The sequence below is a fragment of the Ursus americanus genome, chromosome 5 (genome assembly GCF_024610735.1).
Source record: "Ursus americanus isolate L20-20 chromosome 5, mUrsAme1.1.p, whole genome shotgun sequence".
Lineage (NCBI taxonomy): Eukaryota > Metazoa > Chordata > Mammalia > Carnivora > Ursidae > Ursus > Ursus americanus.
Window position 1 is genome coordinate 57,730,218 of NC_142131.1, and position 22,425 is coordinate 57,752,642.

Sequence of the window (22,425 nt, forward strand, 5' to 3'; positions counted from 1 at the left end):
TGAGAGCTGTAGTTCAAAAAATTTTTCCAGAAATAAAAGATTTAAATCTATAGATCGGAAGAATTCAGCCATTTCTAGACATCCTAGTGAAGTTAGTGAATTTGAAGATTAAAAAATCCTTTTGGCATCTAGTCAAAAAGATCAATTCACCTCTAAGGATGAAAATAATCTGGCTGACTTCAAACTTCCACATACCAGCACTGAACAAAAGAAGTCAGAGGAGCAACGCCTATAAAGACTTTAGGAAATCAAAGTGCAAAGAATTTTATACCCAGCTAAACTGTTGTTCAAAATTAATACAAGAGACCTAATTATTAAAAGACACTAACTCAGGGATAACTCCCCTTCATCCTTTCTGAGGAAACTTTAATTAAAGGATGAAATACAAGTAACTAGAGACGGATGGAGAAACAATATTAAAGTTATTGGCAGTGAGCAACTAATTCACTCAGGTCTAGCAATATATTTAAAACAATTGTGGGGACTGAAGTCACAGAATGGAATGCAAATGTTATAACTATTAAAAGGGAAGAAAAAGAGAAGAAATGGGGAAGGTAGATGAAAGTTTAAAAAGCCTGAAAGCTGAAAGATCAGAAGCATATTTCAAGGTATAAAACTAAGCACTAGAACTAAAAATAAAATGTAACAAAGTGCATGGTGTAAGGAAAGTAAGAGAAAGTAGAAGTTTAATCTTGATTTTGCTTAGTGGGGAGACCGCTATCTAAAGAAACGCTATCTACAGAAATAGACAATCAAGCTTGCTATGTAAAATTACAGGTATAACAGTATCCCCAAGAACAAAAATAATACCAGAAACATTCACGGTTAGGTCAAGGAGAGCACAATTAAAATGAAGCAAACAAAACACAATCCAGGGCACCTGGGTGGCTCAGTCAGTTAAGCATATGCCTTGAGCTCAGGTCGTGATCCCAGAGTCCTGGGATGGAGCCCTGCATCAGGCTCCCTGCTCAGCAGAGTCGGCCTCTCCCTCTGCCCTCCCCTCCCCCTGCTCATGTTCTCTCTCTCTCACTCTAAGTGAATACTTTTTAAAAATAGAAAGAAAGAAAGAAAGAAAGAAAGAAAGAAAGAAAGAAAGAAAGAAAGAAAGAAAGAAAGAAAGAAAGAAAGAAAGAAAGAAAGAAAGACACGATCCATATCATGATTTAAATTAAGGGAGGAAAAAGGTATATTGGTTCTGTCATGTTTTACGAAACCAAACATCTTTCATTGCAATCGATAAATGTAAAGAGCCATGTTTTACGAAACCAAACATCTTTCATCGCAATCGATAAATGTAAAGAGCCATAATCCAACCAATTAAAAGAAGAGAAAACTTGGGGTGCCTGGCTGGCTCAGTCGGTAGAGCATGCAACTCTTAATCTCAGTGCTATGAGTTTGAGCCCCACGTTGGGTGTGGAAATTATTTAAGTAAATAAAATTTTAAAGAAAAAAATAAGAGAAAGAAGAGGAAACTTTACATGGATCACAAAGCAAACTCAAATGTTGGAAATAAAAGGGCACAGGCAAATGTAAATCTTTTTAACTTAGAGAAGTATATCCACAATGAAGACTGAATAATTTTGAGTATCTATACTACAAGTAACACAGCATCAAAATCAATGAGGCAGAAATGGCAGGAAATACAAGACAAACAGAAACATCCATAATGGAAACTTCAATTTCCATTTCTTAACCCGCAGCACAGTAACCAAACAAAATCAAGGATATGTACTTAAATACATCATTGAAAAGGTAGAACCAATTAATTTACTTTCAACTCTAAACAATGAGAATATATCATTTAAAACGTCTACTCAACATTCACAGAAACTGAACACATATTGGCCCACAAAGAAAATCTCAATCAATTCCAAAAAGTAGAAATAGTGCTGACAACATTCTTGGTTAAAATTAAAAACAAAACAAGAAGGCAAGAGTAGCAAAAAAGTACTACCTGGAAATATTTTTAAATCCTTCTTTTAAAGTCTTAATTCAGAGAAGAAATCAAAACCGAAACTGAATAGAAATTAATCACGTATGCACTAGATACAGGACACACGTAAAGCAATAATCAGAATAAACACCCGTAAGTACTTAAGTTAAGAACGTGAAGGAAAATAAGTAAATAAAAATAAACTTAGGGAGGAGAACAAGAATGAATATAAATAAAGAGAACAGCAGATGTAAATGAACAGGAAAGAAAACAACGGCAGAACTGATAAATCCAAAAGTTGAAACAATTATGTAATAGAAAACTGGTTACTTCATTTAAAGACAAACAAAAGACAGGGAGAAAAAGTACAGATAAACAAAACATGAAATGAGAATAGAGAAGTAACTACAGATATAGGAAATTTCAAAACATAAAAAACAATAAATTTTAAACACATCCAAGTATTTATACAAATAAATTTCAAAACATAGGTAAAATAGTTCTCTAATAAAAATTACCCCCAAAATTATCAAAACCGACCCCAGAAGAGTAAAACATATGAACAAAGTAACAGCTCCTAGTCATTTCACAGAGAAATTCTACAAAACCCTGAAGGCAGAGTTAACTCTAACACTAATTAAACTGTTTCAGAGCACAGAAAAAGAGGGACATTTCCAAATTATTTTTATAAAATACCATAACACTATCCCCAAATTCCCACAGAGATAGCATATAACAATGAAAGTATAGGCTGATTTCATATTAAGTAAAATCTTAATAAACAAAATCTAGCAATACACTAAAAGAGCAAAACACCATGAGCAAATGGGATTTATTCTAAGAATGGAAGGAACGTTCAATATAAGGAATATACTGATATAACTTACCATATCAGTAAATCAAGAGAAAAATCATAAAATGCCTTCCATAAATTCCGAAAAGATATTTGATAAATTCAATATTTCTTATGTATTAAAACTCTTGATAAAATAAGAATACATCGGCCTCTCTTTTTTGTGGTTATCAACTGTTTTATTTATAACAAGTAATGAGTACAAAAATTGCTTTATATTTGGAGAGTAATATAGGAGCCTGTAACCACAGCATCAAAATGTACGTACCAAAACTGGCTACATGGATAATCATCACTGTTTGTTCATCAAAGCAGAAGTTAGGAAGAACCCAAGTTGGACCCTTCTTTAAATAGAATATATTCTCAGTCCAAAAGGTAATACTATTCTTAAAAGGGAAGCACTAGATGATTCCCATTAAAGTCAAGAATAAAACAAGCCAAAAAAAAAAAAAAAAGCCTTTTATACAAACAACAACTAATTAGAAAATATACTGGAAGAAAAGATGCCATCTAAGGTGCCACCAAAAATTTTCTAGGAGTAAACGTAACAGGAAATGTATGAATTCTATAGGTAGAAGACTTTAAACCACTACGAAATAATGGGTAGATCTTACTACATTAAAATTTTTCTCTGTATGGCAATAAAAACCAACAAACAAAATGAAAAGACAAACAAGCTGCATTTGCAGTATATATTTCCTTGGCATACAGAGAACTCCCACAAATTAATAAGAAAAAGATCCACCACCCAGTTTTTTAAAATGGGCAAAGGACATAACAGGTAACAAATGGAAGCAAATGGCTCTTAAACATAAAAACTGCTCAGACTCATACATGATAGGAGCAGCACAAATTAATACTACCTTTTACATCAATTATATCTCAGTAAAGCTCCGGGGAGGGGGGAGGGACGGGACTAAGCCTGTCAGTTAAATCCATCAGTTTGGTAAAGATCAAAAAGTCTGATAATATACTGTTGATGAGGATGCAGGAGAAAAGGCACTCATACATTGCTGGTGAACATTAATTGATGCATCATCATTCTGGAAGAGAATTTAACAAAATCCACCAAAATTAAAAATGCCTGTGCCAGGGCCACCTGGGTGGCTCAGTCAGTTAAGCGTCTGCCTTCAGCTCAGGTCATGATCCTGGGGTCCTGGAATCGAGCTCCCTGCTCTCGGGGAGCCTGCTTCTCCCTCTGCCTCTCCCCTGCTTGTGCTCTCTCTCTCTCCCATTGGGGCTCCACACTCAGCACAGAGTCCACCTGGGATTCTCGGCCTTTCCCTCTCCCTCGGCCCTTCCCTCCCGCTCTCTCTCATGGTCTCTAAGATTAAAAAATCATTTAAAAAAATTGTCACTGCAGCACAGCTTGTAAGAGCCACAGATCTGAAAAAGCCAAAGGTCCATCAGTAAGGAACTGATTAAATATAGGATGGTCCATCTCCACATGTAGATGTGTAGCCATTAAGAAGAATGAAGAAACTATCTGCTGACATGGAAAAACCTCCAAGATACATTACTAAATGAAAAACAAATGCATAACAATAGTCTGTGAATTGTACAAAAGGACAGGAAACTATATGCATGAATGTCTCTGCAACCACGCATAAGAGATTGGTAACTGTGAATGACGGTGGGTGGAGAGGGGAAACTGGGTGGCTGAGAATCAGGGACCACAAAGACTTATTAGTATACTCTTTGGTGCCTCTGAATTTGTGCCACATAAATACCTGTTCTACTTTTTTTAAAAATTAGTTTGGGGGGAAAAACGAAGATGCCATGCAAATGAAGATCTCACTCTAAAGGGAGCGGAGATACTGCAATGTATGTAGCCTGGTTCATATTAAAATATTTTGGCTCATGTTAACTTCCTGACATATGCCTACCTGTTTAGGTGGGTTTTTAGTGCCAATTGACAGCATAGTTTGTCCATGAGCTATGCTCTGTTGAGCCACGGCCATTTCAAACAAACATGTGGCCAACAAATAACATATAATGGCTGATAATAGTTTCAGTCTTTCCCCTATTGCAAATTACAAACATTTTATGAACAAGTCAATGAATGCATGATGAAGTATGACTTTTTAAGTCACTCTGCCATGTTAAGGAATGTAAGCATTACCATCATGGTAAATTGGGCCAATGAAGTTTGTCGTTTGGAAATCTCCAAACCATCAGCAATTAAAAGATTTTTCCATGAACCCCAAATCAAGTATTCCTAGGGAACTTTAATTTTTCTTAAAGTTCCTTTTGTTTCATTTTATTCCATGAAAATATGAAAGACTATCAGATGCACGAAACCAAAACAAAAACCCTGTATCAATCTGTGAAATGTTTAACAGCACCCTGAATTTAAAACGCAGCTTCAGTCTGAATAACATGTACGATTTATTAAAGTTCTAAGACTTAATTTCTCGCACATATTTACAATACGAATCTTTCATCACTCAGAGCAATTCTCTTTGATAGAAGTTCTTTAAATCTGCTGCCTTTTATATTTTGATTATAGACTATTTTAATTATGCACTAAAAAAGAACACATCTCCCACTAAGAAAATGAGCACCAGCGACTCCAAAGTAATTTCCCCAGTACAATCTCCATTAAGCCTCTAAATACTTCCTTTACTAATTCAATGAATTAGAACTCTATTGTTTATGAATCACCTTTATGTTTGTAGGCCTATAACTCTTCTTTTATAAAACACAATTGCTATGGAAGGAAATGATATTTACGTCTGATTAGAAATGAAAACACTATTATATAAATCAGTTTGGGCATTTCTTCACGTCTTGAAACATGATCGGCAATTTAGTCTAATTGGTGATCAAGGAAACTATCTTGTGATCAATTAAAGTAATTACCAGATTCCGGCAATACAACCTACCTTAATTTCAGCTAGAGTCTGCACTTCTTCAACTTTAATTAAAAATAATGAAAATTATTAAGCAAAATGCACAGCAAGATCATTGCCAAGCACGCACATGTCACAGGACAGGACCTTCCCGTGGCGTTGGTGGCTGATCGATCACACAAACACCGCTTGGTGCACCAAGGAAAGGCGTACTTTGCCCCAGAATATTGCGTGACTCACCATGACTTTCTCATGGAAAACACGGTTAACTGTTCTAGCCACTGCAAAGGGAACATCGGATACTAATTTGCTGGCAACAGAATACTCTCGACTAGCAACATGAGAACTGTGAGGAACAGACCCAGCTAAAGACGTATTTGATCCATGCTTTTTTCCTCCAAAGTGTGACTCGTGTTTTGAGCACACTGGTCAACTGCAGTCTAGAGACCTAGACTGAAATATCCTAGCGCTGCTATTCACTAGCTATCTGATCTCAGAGAAATCACTTAGCATTTGAAATGATCCTGAGTTTCCTATTATGTAAAAATGTAAAAATGGGGTCTGTGCCAGGCATTCCAGCAGGAGCTCAGTTAATGCTAGTGATTATTATCATCACCAACACTTTAATTCTATAGTGTCTGAGGCCTGGAGAGGAAGAATTCCTTTCCAAACCTAGCAGAAGAACCATTCAAGACCAAAGAAATTCACCCTTGCAAGGACGAGAAAATCAGAAACATACTGAAAACGGTTTCTCTAAGTGGGTATCCTCACAGAAAGACTTCCAGTGGAAATGGCACTTCGACGGTGAGCATCTACGCCAAGCAGGTGACTCCTGTGTCCCTGAAGAGCCAGACTAAAGACCTTACCTGAGGGCCGCCCCCAGGCAGTCCAGTAAGTGTGTCTGGGGACAGACACAACCCCCACCAATCCCAGTCCACTCATCTCCCTGCCTTCTTCTTGATCCACTGCAGAGGGCAACATCTCCAACAACTCAAGCCAAGAATAGCAGGCTCCTATCTTAAGACTGGCTTCCGTGAGGCACTTGAGACAATGCCCACAAGGTACTAAACTAGCTGGTTCCACTGTGCCCTAGGCTAAAATAGCGCCCCTTTGGCTGGTAGTAGGAAGTACACTACTGTGAGGCAGCACGCTCACTTCTACACATTGCCTTCAAAAGCTATGCTCACAGGGCCGTAACATCCCAGAGCCTTACAAAAAAGTTCTCAAGTCACAACTTTTCGCAATTACCGTAATATCCCAAACAGCCATATGGAAAAATAAGATAGCTTTTGGCTAATTACGTGGTACTACCTTCAACACAGACTGTTAAATGAAGCAAGGTGCAAAACAGTTTTCTTTTGCAGAACGAGGACTTATCATCACATTAGTAGATTCCTCCTGAATTCCCAGGCGAGGAAGACTACTCTTCTCCAGGCAGCAGAATTGAACCAACACCAACACCTCTACCCACAATTTTACCTAAGAGCCAATTGTTTCTGTTCCATTGTTAGGGAAAGTTGTCTAACTAGATAGATATCACATATCTGATGTGTGCCCAAGAAGCATTATGGACAAGATGATCACAAGCTGAGAATATCTTCTCCCTGAAAAGACATGACTCATTTCCAAATTCCTCTGCACGTAAGTTTAAATTACATTTCCCCATCTCAGCAGCAGCTACTATGGGGCATACCAACAGCTCCGTCTGATGAGCTCCTTCTAAAATTTCTCACGATCCTTTAGTTTTGCTCTCTTGAATTCATCAGGTTTCACCAGTTTCCTCTCCCTCGTTTCCCTCGAAAGCTGAGTGAAACACAGGTTTCAAAATCATCCCAACAGGAATCCACCAGAGAAGCCATTTACTCGGAGTTCCCTAACGTCGAAGAGCTTCTGACGCCTCCCTGTTCCCCGCGGCTGTCCAAGACGGCCAGTCAGCTGCTTGGGACAAGTCCCGTTGGAGGCTGTCTTCCCTCATCAGCTGATAATCCCCGTTTGTTAGCTTCCAGGAGTCTCATGAGGTGAGAGGTATGGCCAAGACTCCCAAAGTTTTTTGCTTTGCTTTAGCAAATTAGAATTTATGAATTAAACTGTTAGAGAATTAGAATTTAGGCTCCTTGGCATTGTCATCATTATAAAATTTATAAAAATTCACACTTATATAGAAAAATACCCTTAGGCTTCAACTTTATGCATCCAAACCACTAAGATATATGGAATATCTGGCCAAATACATTTTTAGAAATCAAATAATAGGCAAAACGGCAGTCTAACTCCCGACCTTTTCTTCTCTATAATCAGCTGGCTCCTTTTAAGAGATGCAACTATTCCTTACATTATGTGATTCCAGTACGTATCCGACGTAAAATTGTTCTGTCCTATTATCGTACCTAAGTTTAAAAAGACAGAAGGTAAAAAAGCTCCTGCTCCAATTGGAGTATTTTAAATTAAACTGCAAGTCAAGATCCTCCAACAATAATCAAAAGGGTTGAAGGATGAGAACAAGGGCTCAGAGCAGAAAGAACACCCACTCCCCAGCGTGGGGCGGGGAGAGAGGGGACTCAAAAACATATTCTAAAGAAGCAAAGCAATACCGAATTTGGCTTAATTGGACAAAAAAATACATTTTCTACCAGCAGTACACATTGTGTAAAACAGAGTCGCATCTCACTTTGCATCACAAGATATCTGAATGGATAAAAAGGTCTGTCACAACAGCAACAAATTTATACTCAGTCTTTCCTTTGCTTACTTCTAAATGGGATCAATCCTCCTTTTAAGAGTTCTTCAGTACAGTTTTGGCAACATTTGCCAATATTTTCTGTGAGAAAAATACATGACCCGAAATTATTCAAGCCCGATCAGACGTCCTGGTAATGTAGCAGGGGACCTGCAGTGATAGATGGCTGCACTGTGTCACTGCAAGAAACAGCCTGCCAGACCCCCTGCCCAGAGAACAGTGCCAATGCAGAAGCAGCCGGTGAGGAAAGAGACCATCTCGGAAGTCGTCTGTATTTATTTGTTTCCAAGTGCACACGTAGGTTGTGAACTTGGAAAGGTCCCTGAACCTGTCAGAGTCTTCAGACACTGAGCTAAAACAAACCACAAATATATTTAGAATTTATCCTCAACCTGTTATGGTGAGGCTTAAGGACAGACCTTCCTACGGTTAACAGACTGAAACTAGGGACTTTTTCGTTTCTGTGTTTTAAACACTATTCCTAAAGGAAAATCTCCGGGCTGGAGACACAGAGAGAGTAAAACAGACTTGGCACTTACCCTGCTTTTGGTATCAAAAAACTCAGAAGGTCTGGTGGATGGTGTCATCTCCTCCTGAAAAGTTCTAATCCCAGCTCTGTCTCATTCTATGGCCTTGAGCGAATCCTACACCTCGCTCACCTCTCCTAGTCCCTGTAAATCAGAGGCTCTACTACTTAACTTCACTGTGCGAGGAGATCTCATAAAAACACGCAGGGTGCTTTGCGCAGAAAACACGCTACTGTGCAACACTGAAAAGGTTCCAATCTGCTTGAATCCTACACCAAGTAATGTTATGCCTTTTTTTTTTTAAATCTAGGAAATTTGCTCCGTGTGGCCAAATGGACTTTGTTGCATCCTGGATACAGATGAAAAAATTGAAGTCTCTGTGATAAAAATCCACGAGTAAGGCTAATAATTCAGGAAACAGTAATGAACAGAAGAAAAACATTTAAAAGAACAAATGCTTACTTAGGTCACCTCTTTCTGCAGTACTCCTATATAAATTCCCTTAGCTTCAGCTGTTGATCAAGTTGGGTTTTTTGGGTTTGGGGTATTTTTTTTTTTTAAATCATTCGTAATATCCTGAGAGAGAAAAAGGTTTGTTTCCCTGGATGCATATAAATGGGCAAGTTTTGTTTCCCCTCTTTAGAGCAGGCTCCCATTCAGTGCCAGCACAGAGCGGCTGCCTTCTGTGCACACGTGAGGCCTGACTGGCAGGCAGCACACAGCCGGGCTCCATCTCTGCACCAAGCCCCGCACAGCTCGCTTGCAGTCACACCAGCAGAAAAGAACGCAACTGGTTCTAAAACCCTGGGAGACAAAGAGAATAGATAGATCCTGATGGAGTGGGGGTGCTCTGCCATCTGATGCAGTTCCTAAAGAGAAATGCTTCCCTTTTATTTTTAAAAGTTTATTATTTCATACCTTATGCAAATCATACTTTATATATTAGGCAATAATATTTTAGAAATACTCAAGTCAAATTAAAGGCTTCAATAGCCTTGCCAAAAGCACTGTGATTTTCCTATAAAAAAATTATTCCAATTTGTTGATCTTACATAGGATGAAACATACTGTAACAATCTTCATAATTTATGTCCTGTTGGGACACAATGATTTAAAGTAACATAATACAGAGCCGCATCATGGCTAATCTAAACCACCTGACCAGATAAACACCAGCTTCCCTTCTCTCTTCAGCAAGGGCATTTCTGTTTATTGTCATATCATTTCCTCATTCTAGGAACACGCAGAATAAATGCAGCCAACCTGCATTTCAGTGGGAGGCTGAGCTGGCCTTTCCCATGTCGGGAGGTTTGTGTGCACACAGGTACCAGTACAATGTCAAGGGCTTACAAGACAGAAAACAACCTAGGAATTCCACCCTCAAAATCATTTACAGCGAAGCAAATATGGATTCATCCAGTACAATCTGGACCAGGTGCGGTGTTATAAACCACAATCTTTGGGTTTTTTTTTTTTTTTAATGTCACTAAGAGGTAATTCTTTCAAACAAATTATGGGGCTTACTATGAGCCAAATTTTTATAAATGCTTCAATCATGCCTCTCGCTGTGTTCACAGGCACTCATGATCTGATTAACTAAACTGAAACGCCCAAATTAACCAACGTCTTTTTGGGGTGAGGAATCTGGGTGGAAGAGAAAGACAAAGAGCCCCCACGGCACTGACCACGGCCATTTCTGGTGCACAACGACCCAGGCAGATTTCAAATTGTGAGATTTCTCCGGGGTCCAAATCCCTTCAACCCTTCTCACATATGCAAACCTTACTGGGCAGAGCGAGGTTTTCAGGGGGACTTAGGGAAGGGTTTAAAGTTTCAATCGTGGAAGAAAAAGTGCAGGAACACATGTGCATTCAGCAGATAACAATTCACTGAAAATATTTTAAAACAAAACAAAACGCCTGTCTGACCAAATTTTTATAAACTTGGTTGGGGAAGAGGAAAACAAACAATTGTTTAAGGATGGTTTCAAATACTGCTCTCTGCTATTACTGAAAATTTTCAAAGCTTTTCACGCTCCATTGGAAACAGCTCTGCTTCACAAGCTGTTCTGGTCGGTCCTGCCAAAGAAATGGTCTGATACACTTTATTGCGAGTTTATCAATTTGCTTACCCAGGCAAATATATACAATTATCTCTGCCTATCAAGACCCGTGTACAATAGGATTCCTCGACTGAAAGCAGGGAGATGATTAAAATACAACGGGATGAGACGGGTTAGCAGACCTGAGGCACGTGCATCCCCACCCCAGCTCCACTGCAGCGGACACCGCAACACCGTAGCCCGGTTCCACCAGCCCCAGAACGCGCAGAACGTGGGCCTACCTGACCAGCACCACCTTCCATGGAGATCTGTTTGGGAACGGACACAGCAAGTAGATACATTTGTGTCACAACCTGGAGCCCTTTGACTTGTGAAATTAAATGGAAAATATACTTCGCGATATCAAACAGAAAGTGTCCTTTTTCAGACAACTGACTTTCAGTAACTTGGGTTTGAATTTAACACTGTGCATATTTGTAAAAATTTAAGGTACAGATTATAAACCTGCAATGTTACTGGTGACATTATAAGCGCTATCAACAGTGAGTTCTGTAAAAAGTGGGTCTTTTGCCCTAAAGCACGCATGCCGTGGACTGAGACCCACTTGCTAATTCTTGTTTTCATTCTGTTTGCACTGTATGTACATTTCCCCCACACTTCCCGAACCACTTCAAATCAGCTCACATTGCTCTGAAGTCATGAGAACTTACGTCACTTTGGGTTTCTCTAGCCTCATGCACAGATGGGGTTCTCTGATGACGAAGAGCCTTGTCGATGAGCTACAACGTGACGGTCCCCAAGCCCCGACTTCTCACAATCCTATACCTTCATTTTTTTTATTAATCTGTATACCAGGGAGTTATCCCAGCAATTACATTTTTAGGTCTCTACCCTAAGGAAATTCTCACATCTGTACACAAGGAGACACAAGGATGCTTGTTACAGAACTGACAGTAATAATGAGCAGTGCCAAGAATCTAAATGTTCATCAATAGGGGAATGGATAAACTTGGTTAATTTATTCACAATTTTATTTCATTTTCAGAGGAGTAGAAGATTTAAAAACAATCTACTAGGGACGCCTGGGTGGCTCAGTCGGTTAAGCATCTGCCCTCGGCTCAGGTTGTGATCCCTGGGTCCTGGGATCAAGTCCCCTCAGCCGGGAGCCTGCTTCTCCCTCTGCCTGCAACTCCCCCTGTTGTGGTCTCTCTCTCTCTGACAAATAAATAAATAAAATCTTTTTTAAAAAATAAAAATAAAGTAAAAACAATCTACTATATGAGAAGCAGTGCAATGATGGAAAGAGTATTTGTCGGAATCCAAAACCTGGGCTCTGTACCCAAACCTTGAGCAAGCTACATGACCTGGCTGGGTTAAGACTCCATTTGGACACAGGAGGTGATGTGTACCAATCACACAGCACAGGGCCTTCATACACACAGTAAGCCTGAGTTAAAAAGAATAGCAGCTAATAATTATAGCAGGTTGATTGTTCCTATTTTACAGAGGAGAGAAATGAGGCTACAAGAAGAGAAGTCACATGCCCAGAGTCACACATCTCGTAAAAGGTGAGGTTGGGATTGGAATCCAAGTATGTCCAACTCCAAAGCCTCCACGTGTATGTTTAGGACAAATCCCTGATGTCAGCTTATACTTTTTCCGTTTCTCTCCTTTACCTAAAAGCTAGTTATAGCAAAAATAAGTTTCCTGTACTTTTTATTTTCTTTCTTTTTTTTTCCCAAGATTTTATTTTATTTATGTGACAGAGACAGCCAGCGAGAGAGGGAACACAAGTAGGGGGAGTGGGAGAGGAAGAAGCAGGCTCCCAGCGGAGGAGCCTGATGTGAGGCTCGATCCCAGAACGCCAGGATCACTCCCTGAGCCGAAGGCAGACACTTAACGACTGCACCACCCAGGTGCCCCATGTACTTTTTATTTTCAAAGTTTAACTATAAGAGAAAAATTAAACATAACAAAAACTTTAGAAAAAGGAAAAACTATTTAAATTTTTTTTCCTGTGCTTTTTCCCACTTAACTGTCATGATACTGTGTACCCTGAACTTTCTTATAACATTAAAACAACCTACTCATTTTTCAGTTACCTCCATGGTCTTCTTTACTTCTTTTTAAAAGCCACACGTTCTCAGAAAGAATGGGTAATCTTCTCTTTGAGAAACTATTTCAGGTACCTGGTTCAAGCATGTAGGAGAGAGACGTGGATAGCAAGTAGGTCTTTTTAAGCCAGGCCTTCTGAACATTATGACTCTCTGAATTCTCTACCAATACATGGTGGAATTTTAGGGGCAAAACTAGAAGAGCAACTGTATAATTTGGGGTCTACGGAATGAATGAGAAGTCTTTCTTTAAATCCTTTTTTTCAACACCCAGTGACAACATGATAAAGTCCTCTTTAGCTGAGCACCTATTAAAGCAACCAATTAGCTTGGGTACTGTGTCAAAACCATGACAACTGAACCTGTAAAAACAAACACTCCACCCACCAGACTTGAAACGACAGGGACGTTGTCATCAAATCCTCCACCATGCAGGGAGCGTGCACTGTGGAAAGATCCCCAGAACTTCTCTGGGACCCAAGCTCTTATCCTCAAATAACTTCTTCCAGCCACACTCGTGACTGGGGCGTGCCACCCAACCTTCATGCTCAGCTCCCCTATTTGTTCAGGAGAGGACCACTCGCTGATGGGCTGTGGAAATGCGGAGGGGTCAGGATGCGTAACTGCTGTTATGTATTTCCATCTTTAGTGCTTAGAGAAAAGAGTACAGATCTCAAATGATCTGTGTCTTCGGCTTTCAAAATTATGATACTGGGAGATTATCACACTGAGGTCAAAGTCTCCATTACCCTCTGGGTCTGCCTAACGTTCCTCAGGCACCAAGTGCAAACTTGGCGGACACGACTGCCCTGGTGTTCTGAGATGTATTCTTCATTGAAACCTTGAGAATTATGAGCAGTTACAAATCCAAACACAAAAAAAGCAAGCTGAGCTGTGAATATGGAGAGTGGGCATGACGTCACAATAAATTCGGGGTGGTTCTGAAAGACGTGTACCATCCAGAGAGCCATGTTTCATGAGACCAGCAAGGTTGGGGCTGGCAGGGACTGCAGCCGTTACCTGGCCCAAATCCCCAAGGCTCAGAAAAGCATGCCTTGCAATCTTTGGTTTGGATTCATTTTTTTTACAAAAGAGATGTTCTGCTTTAATTTTAAATCCTTCTGATCCCATGCAGAATGTTATGGAAAAGTGCCTGAATTGTCCCGTGAAACAGAAAGTCCAGAAACTGAGAGGGGAAACGTGTACTTGAGGTACAGGCCTAGCACTCCCACCTTGGATACTTACTCTTCCTTCCCAGTCTTGGCTTCCCCACTACGGCAGGAAGGGACCAGACCAAGGATGGCAGGGTTCCTCCCACTGGGTGATGTGATGACCAGAATACAGAGGTAAGTGCTGCGCTTTATGACGAATAAAAAAAAAAAAAAAGATTCTTCTCAGAGCACAGACTTGGGTCTCCCTAAGCCAGCAATCATACTATTTAGGAAGTGAGGGTTTGCTTTTTCATGTTACTTAGGGAAGAACCTAGAGTTCTTTGTCTGACATAAATGACCTATTTGGGAACTCAGAAGTGTTTTACAAGATCTAGTAAAACTTTAAGGTAGTTAAGTATACACTTTATCTTTCAGTTTCATATATTGGGAGAGTGGACCCCAAGTCACAATTATCGGTCCCAGCCTTTCCAGAAAGAGCACTCATGAGGCTTCTTATGTGTTTCATCTTTTGCCCTCCTCATGTGCAGTGAAGGTTCTGGGCCTGGAGATCGTGTCTACACGTGGTGGTTGCAGCACGGGAATTTAGCCGTCTCTGCTTTTGGGCACAGGTTGAGGTGAGGACTTCCGCATTACTCTTTCTCCCCACAGCCTCAGATTTCAGCTAAAACCCCCCTCAAAGATGAGGAAGTTTCCTATGACTCAGCAGATGACCCACACACATTACCTGGGCAGAGCACGTCATGGATATAAAGTTCTGAAAATTCTACAATCTCAGAAAAAAAAAAAATTGAAGAGAAGAAAATCAATGACTATATTGACATAAGCTTGTAATAAAATTAGAAACCCTGTCTGGCCACTGTCTCTTTGTACACCACTTTCTAAGAAGGCAGAGCAATACTGACCAATGACAGAGAAGGTTCTAGGTTGGTGTTTTCTCTTGAAACTCAGTACTAATCAGTACTTTCTTTAAATATGTATCTTTAAAGCAGTAAATACAGTCAGGTACATTTCAAATACGGTGTTTTTTTAAAGACTAAGAACACTTTAAGAATGGATTTAACTTGAGGCTCCTGGGAGGCTCAGTTGGTTGCGCGTTCGACTCTTAATTTCGGTTCAGGTCATGATCTCAGGGTGTGAGATCGAGCCCCGAGTTGGGCTCCACACTGGGCATCGAGCTTGCTTAAGAGTCTCCCTCTCTCTCCCTCTTCCCTCCCCACTCTATTAAAAAAAAAAAAAAAAAAAACGGATTTCACTTAAGAAAAATCTGCTCACAACTCACAAGAGAAGATAAAGGTTACATTAATATAACTAGTATTTACATTCCCTTTAAGTAAAGCCTTTGGCTTTTACAGGTACAAGTAGGCCCTACCTCATTGAAAAGCTTAAAAAATTTGAGGTAAACAAGAGATTTTTTTGATGCAGCACCTTTCTGTTGCCACTTGTAAGTTTATGAGTTAGTAATGAGTAAGTTTGTTTCCCTCAAAGCAAATGGGAAATGGTTTGGGTTTTAATGCAATAATTTAACACCTGGTAATAAATTCCTTTAATAGCATTCTAAATATACATATTAAAAGTAAGTAAACTTTCTAAACCTAATGCTTGAATTTCAGACAGCATTCAAGCACTCCTAACCTCACAACCTGCTAACTGTATCCCTTCCCCCCGCCCAGCACCACCTCAGCACCAGCCCCCAGCCTCTCCTCACACAAAATGAAGTCAGAGGTTCATTTCCATTAGCCAAACTCCAATCCAAACTCCAGCCCTGCGCTCCCCAACTGCCCCACCCAACACACAAAACTACCACGTGACCGTCTCTGCTCCAAAGGTGGGGGGGGGTCGCACTCGACAGGGAGAATCCAAGGAAAAACTCACAGTGCCACTGAGAACCACACCATATTACAGAGGCAAAGTGGTTAGTCAGTGAAAAAGCTACCTCAGAGTATCTCTGCTGCCACTTCTCAGCGAGAAAATCGCTTTTAAGAGCTAGCAAAGCTAGTCAAAGAAAAAGAGGGGAGGCCCACAGAGCCCCGGCCGGGGTTCCCGTCTGGTACCCAAGGTCAGCGGCGATAGGGCCAGAGCCTGAGATGTGCGTAACGATAAACACCGCAGGGCAGCAACATGGTAGGCACAGAACTGCAGACCAAGGAGCAAAAGCTCGAGCCCCCACTCTCACAAAGCTAAAACGTTTCCTCGTGTGAGAAACAGAACCACCACTAACAATTTTCGGAAATAATGTTTGAGTCTTGGCTCAATTGGATAATTTTGTTCTGCACCAAAGACAATTCCATTCAAATTCCCAACGTCTACGGGTAGATCTGTACTAATTTCAAGACATAGTTTTCTTCCAAGCCCAAAGAAATGAAAGGCAGAAACCAGCAAAAGAAAAAAAAAAAATAATAGTAACATATATAAGATGCTTTGCCATTTTATGAAAAACAAATGAAGAATTACAGTCACATCACACTGATAAACTGAGAGGCTGCCAGTGGTTTTCAGGGCAGATGTAACATTTTAACAAATGTGATTGTTTGTGAACGAAATAATTCTGATCAAAAACTTAATTGCAGCCAAAGTGAGCCCTGGGCTGTGTCACCATAATCCATTCTGACAGGAAGCAGTGAGTGGAGATTCCTACTGTGAACGGAGCACATGTGAAAGGTCAGCTCTGGCCTGGAACTTCAAAACCGTTAACGTGTAAAACAGTGTGCATTAGAGCCCGGAACGGCTAACCACTGGATTAGCGGATGTCCGCTGTGTGGGTCTGATGTGCTTTTGGCAGGTAATGGTTAATTTGTAAATAGGCAATGTATTGTAACTTTCTTCTGTGCCTCTTCCCAACACTGGTCAGCAGAGCCCATTCTTAATTACAGACCCAGGGTATCACAATATTAGATGCATGACGTGGGCTCGTTATAACCAACGTTCATATTTTTTAAAGTTAAACTTATTTTTTAATATTTTGGTGAAGGAAAAGTTGCATGTAGCTAAAAAAATAAAGGTTTGCTGATATAATGAACGAAAAAATGTTTCATTTAAAAATCTATTTGTTCATCCAATAGCAACTGTAACAGCCAAAATTTGCCAAGTGAGCATTTCATTACTAAAAATCTAAACTTTAGTCATATACTATCATCTGAGAAAACAATTATATAATGCTGTTTTGCACGGCTTAACATAAAATTCTAAATAAAAATGCAGTCCATACCACAGTTTTCATTTCTCACCATAAGATGTTACTTATGAAAGTACCAAGCTAAATGTGCCTTATAAGCCAATGCATGCAAAAGTACTTTATACATTTTGAGCTATAAAGTTGGCCCATTTGACTTTAAATTTACCATTTCTCCCATAACTAAACCACTTACAGTAACACAGCATTAATGAGGGATAAAAGCTGGCACTGTATGCTTCCATTCAGTGATTATTTTAGGATTTAACTCATTTCTGAGTTGAGGGGAAATAATACTTATCTTTGAAAATAAGGTCTTCTAAAATAAGCTTTACTTCTGTTCAAAATCAGCCTTCTGAGGTTGTGTCTTTGGCCGCTGGACAGATGCAGCTGCTGGGCCGTCTGTAGGCTAAATTCAGGGCCTGTGGCAAGGTGGCCACATGGCCAGCACTCTCATGATTCCTATCCCCTTCAGAACATCAACTGATGTGTGTAAAAACAAAACCACACACATGCTTCTAAAGGCAATGGAAGATGGAGGAGAAAAACTAATTGTGGCCAGCAAAATTTCTCGTTTCCACTTTCCATACAGCACCTGAAACCTTTAACATATCGGGAAGATTCGGCATCTCCTAACCAGTCTGCCCCTGAAAGTACTGGATATTCGCATATACCAATCTGCTGTCCTGTCCCCAGCACCTCCCTGGACTCAAGGCCTGTGATGCTGTCCCTGCCCCCCAGGAGCCTACAGTGTGGTGGGAGAGGCCAGAAAGGCCAACCGTGAAGACGTGGTAAGGAAAGGAGGTAGAGGAGTAAGCAACCAAGAAAGGTTGTGACAGAGACTGGCTCTGCGCACACCCATCTCCCATCTTCACCCCCTTTTCCACAGACATCTGAGTAGACACTGCACTGACAATCCAGATTCACAAGGGCGGGGGGGGGGGGCGCCCAAGTTACCCTAGGAGCTGAATTTATCATAGGTATACACATAGGAAAGAGATGTAATGATTCACCAAAAAAATATTTTACAAGGCTCCAAACTGGTCATTATGGTATTTTTTTACACTGTTAAGTGACTGACTACACCAGGTAACACACTCAGTGTTTACTTTTACCCTCACTCAGGATCATTTCTTCCACTTGCCACAACAATATCAGCTCAATTATTCTTGGCTACCCTTCCTCTTCATTGGTGAGGCTCAGGCTCAAAGAAGCTTATAAACGTCCCTCCTGAAAGATGATCAACAGAGCAGAAATGCCTCCACACTGAGTTCCAACCTAACAAGGGCAGGCCCACTCAGGGTCATGAATCCCGTGCTGAGGTGTGCATGCTGCCCTGCCCACAGGGTCAACACGTAGGACTCTCTCTCTCTCCCAGGAGCAAGATGACTGCTCAGAAATGTTGCTTATTTCTTAATTGGCTTGTATTCTGGTTTACACGTCAAAATACTAAATGACCAGAAAGCTAAACTTATACTTTAATTCAGTTCTGGAGGGACGCCCGTGTGGCTCAGTTGGTTAAGCATCTGCCTTCGGCTCAGGTCATGATGGCAGGGTCCTGGGATCGAGTCCTACTGTTGGGCTCCTTGCTCAGCGGGGAGCTTGCTTCTCCCTCTGCCTGCTGCTCCCCTTGCTTGTGTTCTCTCTCTCTGTCTCTGACAAAAACCTTAAGAAATAATAATAATAATTCAGTTCTGGACTATGAATAAGTTTTCACAAATACAAAGAAATATGTTACCGGTTTCTTTTTAAGGACCCACATTCAAATGGGACGATACCAAAGAAATTAATCATTCAATTCTTATTTGTAGGAACAGATTCTCTGTAACTTGTAAATTATTTTGATTTACAGCGAATCATTATTGTATCCATAAATGCTGGAAAGTTGGTGAACAACATGATATAATGACACCCCAAAATAATTTTAGAACCGCAGGTGCGCAAATCATAACATGTGGGAGATGACTCAAAGGATAATGGGGAATAAAGCAGTTTAGGAAGGGTCACATGAAGGAGGGAAAGGGGTGAGGGCACGCACCCCAATTTTCCAAGATGTCTGTAAAACCAAACTACTCCTTTACAGGCAGATGCCGTGGAGCAGTCAGGCATGGGCGGCAGAGTCAACAGCTACGTTCAAACAACGAAGGCAAAATGCTCCATAATTTACAACAACCCAATCACGTTGCTCATTCTTTTGAGGTTAAATGCTACTGACATAAGCTACACCTGAATCCAATCAATACGGAGACGTTGAGAAGATTCACACGAAAGGACTAAATTTGTCACAAATGGGTTGGTTTCCGATCTTAACGTAGCCAAGTTGCTTTACTCTGACCTCCATTGAACAAATCAACTTAATGGGCACTAGGAGTGCTATAAAACTTAACAATGGAGTGATTTTTAACTTTTAAAATATAGTTATGAAGCAAAATGTTGGAGAGCTTCTACAATACTGGAAATCAAATTAAATCTAGATGTTTTTTAACAGTCTTGACAGATATAATCCTAGTTACCATGTAAATTTATGGTAAGCTGCTGTGATATTAGCCACAGGTGCTACTTTTAATATATGAGCCGCATCTGGCTGGGAATAGAATTTCTCAGAGGACTGAAAATGACCTCACTATCAGACAATGGAAGGGAAAAAAACAAGACCACTGTGGCATATAAAAAGCTGAAGATGTGGTCCACAACTAAATATTTCACATAAAATTCATTTTAACTCTGCAGTTATAGGTTAAAGGATATTATGCTTTCAATATTTAAGAGGCGTAGATATATTTCAGCCAAATAGCCAAAAGATTAAGAATGTAAGACAGTTATGAATGCCCTGGCTACATACAGAATACTGGTTTCCCAACCTTTGATCAGTGTCAGAAAAATGATGCACGAAGACTTGAAAAGAAAATTCTTTCATGGTTCCCAAGAACACGACATGATTAGACGCCACCAAGCACACCAAACCAAGATGTAACGATTACTGATCTCTACGCAGCAGCGACTCTCCAGCGCCTGGCCAGCCTCACTGGCTGTGTTTTTAAACTTCTTTGGAGTCATTCGTCATGCCCAAGAAAACATTCTCATCAGGTGCGATTTTTGAAAAATCACTTCAAGTAATCACCATTCTGAGTTCAAAACTTGCCAATATCACCCATGGACAAATACAGGGAGAAAACGCAACTTTCTCTTACCTATTCAGCTCCAAAATTAAAAGATGAATATGTATAAAACATGGAATTGTTTCCTTTTAAGAAACCCTCCCTGAACCATTTGAAAGCCATCATTTGCCAGAGAACTGGCAAGTGTGGAAATGTGATAGAGGATTTACAAAGATTTAATTTCCTATGAAATAACTCTTCCTGAATTAAACAAGCCTTCTTTATCTGAAAAAAAAATCTCTAAAAGAGAAACATTTCTATGAAAATATTCCCTACATCATTGCACTAAGCTGTGAGAACGGTGGCTACAAAGCCCTATAACATAACATTTTCCTTCTGACCTTCTCAAGTAACTTGAAAGGGCTTGATTTTTTAGCTTCAGGAGATCAATTCAATCTAGGTGATGATTTCTATTTTCTTTCTTTCCTTCTTTTTTTTTTTTTTAACAAGTAACTGGATCTAAGCCTGATCTGCAAGGGCATCGAGACCCTGAGTATCTTTAACAAGAAGAACCCGGTATGACTCCCTGTTACTTCTGTGACCGACTGGCAGCAGGAATATGGATCATTTAGAAAAGGCAGGCTCACAAAGCCTCATCTGTGAGATGGTTAGTTACAGCAGAAAGGTACTGGTTAAACTAAATATGGCCTTTCTATGCAATGGAATACTATATAAATATCCCACCGTTAAAAGTCATGAAGTAAAATATTTTACTGACAGAGAAAAATGTTCACTGCACATGAAGGGAAAAAAGCAAGCGAGCAAAATACATCTACAATATGACCCCAAATATACATGCATACATACATATGTACATACTCACAAAATACAGACTCACATACTGACTTTTAAGCAGACAGAAGGATTACAGGTACATTTTGCTTCTTTGTACTTTTTTTGCTTTCCATATTATAAAACACACTGTGCCATCAGGGAAAAAAAAAGTGGCATTTTATTAAGCTAAACGTACCACACAGATGTAACAGGGAGCCATCATTCCCAGAAGAGTGAGAGAGGCCTGGCTGATGTCTGCCGGGTACACAAGTCATGCGTACATGTTAAACCCTTCAAGAGAAAACTTGCAGTTTTAAATAAATAGGAAGATGGAAGAAACTTGTTCTCAAGCTTACGTAGCAGAATCCCACTTTAAGACAGTCAGAATTACAGTGGCCCTCTCTTCCACACATCTGTATCCACGGCTGTATGGTCAGTGGCTCAGAAAGCGGGCATCTCTCAGTGCAGGACAAGTTTATCCTCTCTACATAGAGTTCTAATTTGCCAAGTAAAGTTTTTAGCTGCTCTCTGCAGACCTTCTCTCTGGAAGTGACTTCCCTCTCCAGGTAGAAGTTGACTTCCTATCTGTAGTTGACTTAGGGCCAATAACTGAATGATCAAGTATTATAAATGAATGCTATCAGGGCAAGGCATGGGGAACCACAGAGCAATTTACAGGTCAAAATCCAAACCATACCTGGCTTCTCTTTTCTTCAAAATACACAAAGAACACGTAGCCTGCTTTAGGCCCTCCAAAATAGACATTTTATCCTAAACAAAGAAAGAGATTCAACTTTGAACTCAACAGCAGAGTTGGTCACAGACATTCCGAAACAGTAAGGCAATCCACATCCTGAGTTACCCCACAAGCCTTCAAAATACAGATTCGTATTGGACAAGAGCTTTGGACTTAGGGCAGGAAGCCTGGCCTGGGAGGGAGACCACTGCCTCCTTCCTCTGTTAAGTGCGAGCAGGGTCTTTAACTTTCCTGTTTCCACCATGACCAAACTGGGTTACAACATCTAACCCTGTAAGAATGCTGGGAAGCTTCAATGAAACAAGCTACATTAAAAG

The 22,425-nt window shown here is 40.2% G+C and overlaps 1 protein-coding gene across 3 annotated transcripts in view; it reads right to left on the reverse strand.

The window, feature by feature from the left end:
- The window catches only part of PCBD2 (pterin-4 alpha-carbinolamine dehydratase 2), a 51,095-nt gene that overhangs the window by 5,268 nt on the left and 23,402 nt on the right, over positions 1 to 22,425 (reverse strand). The window contains exon 3 of one of the 3 annotated variants that reach the window (XM_087862260.1): positions 14,324 to 14,436. The exons of the other annotated variants lie outside the window; for them this stretch is intronic. Coding sequence (XP_087718386.1) covers positions 14,324 to 14,436 — 113 coding nt within the window. The remainder of the gene's footprint in view (positions 1 to 14,323; positions 14,437 to 22,425) is intronic. 3 annotated transcript variants of the gene reach the window in all.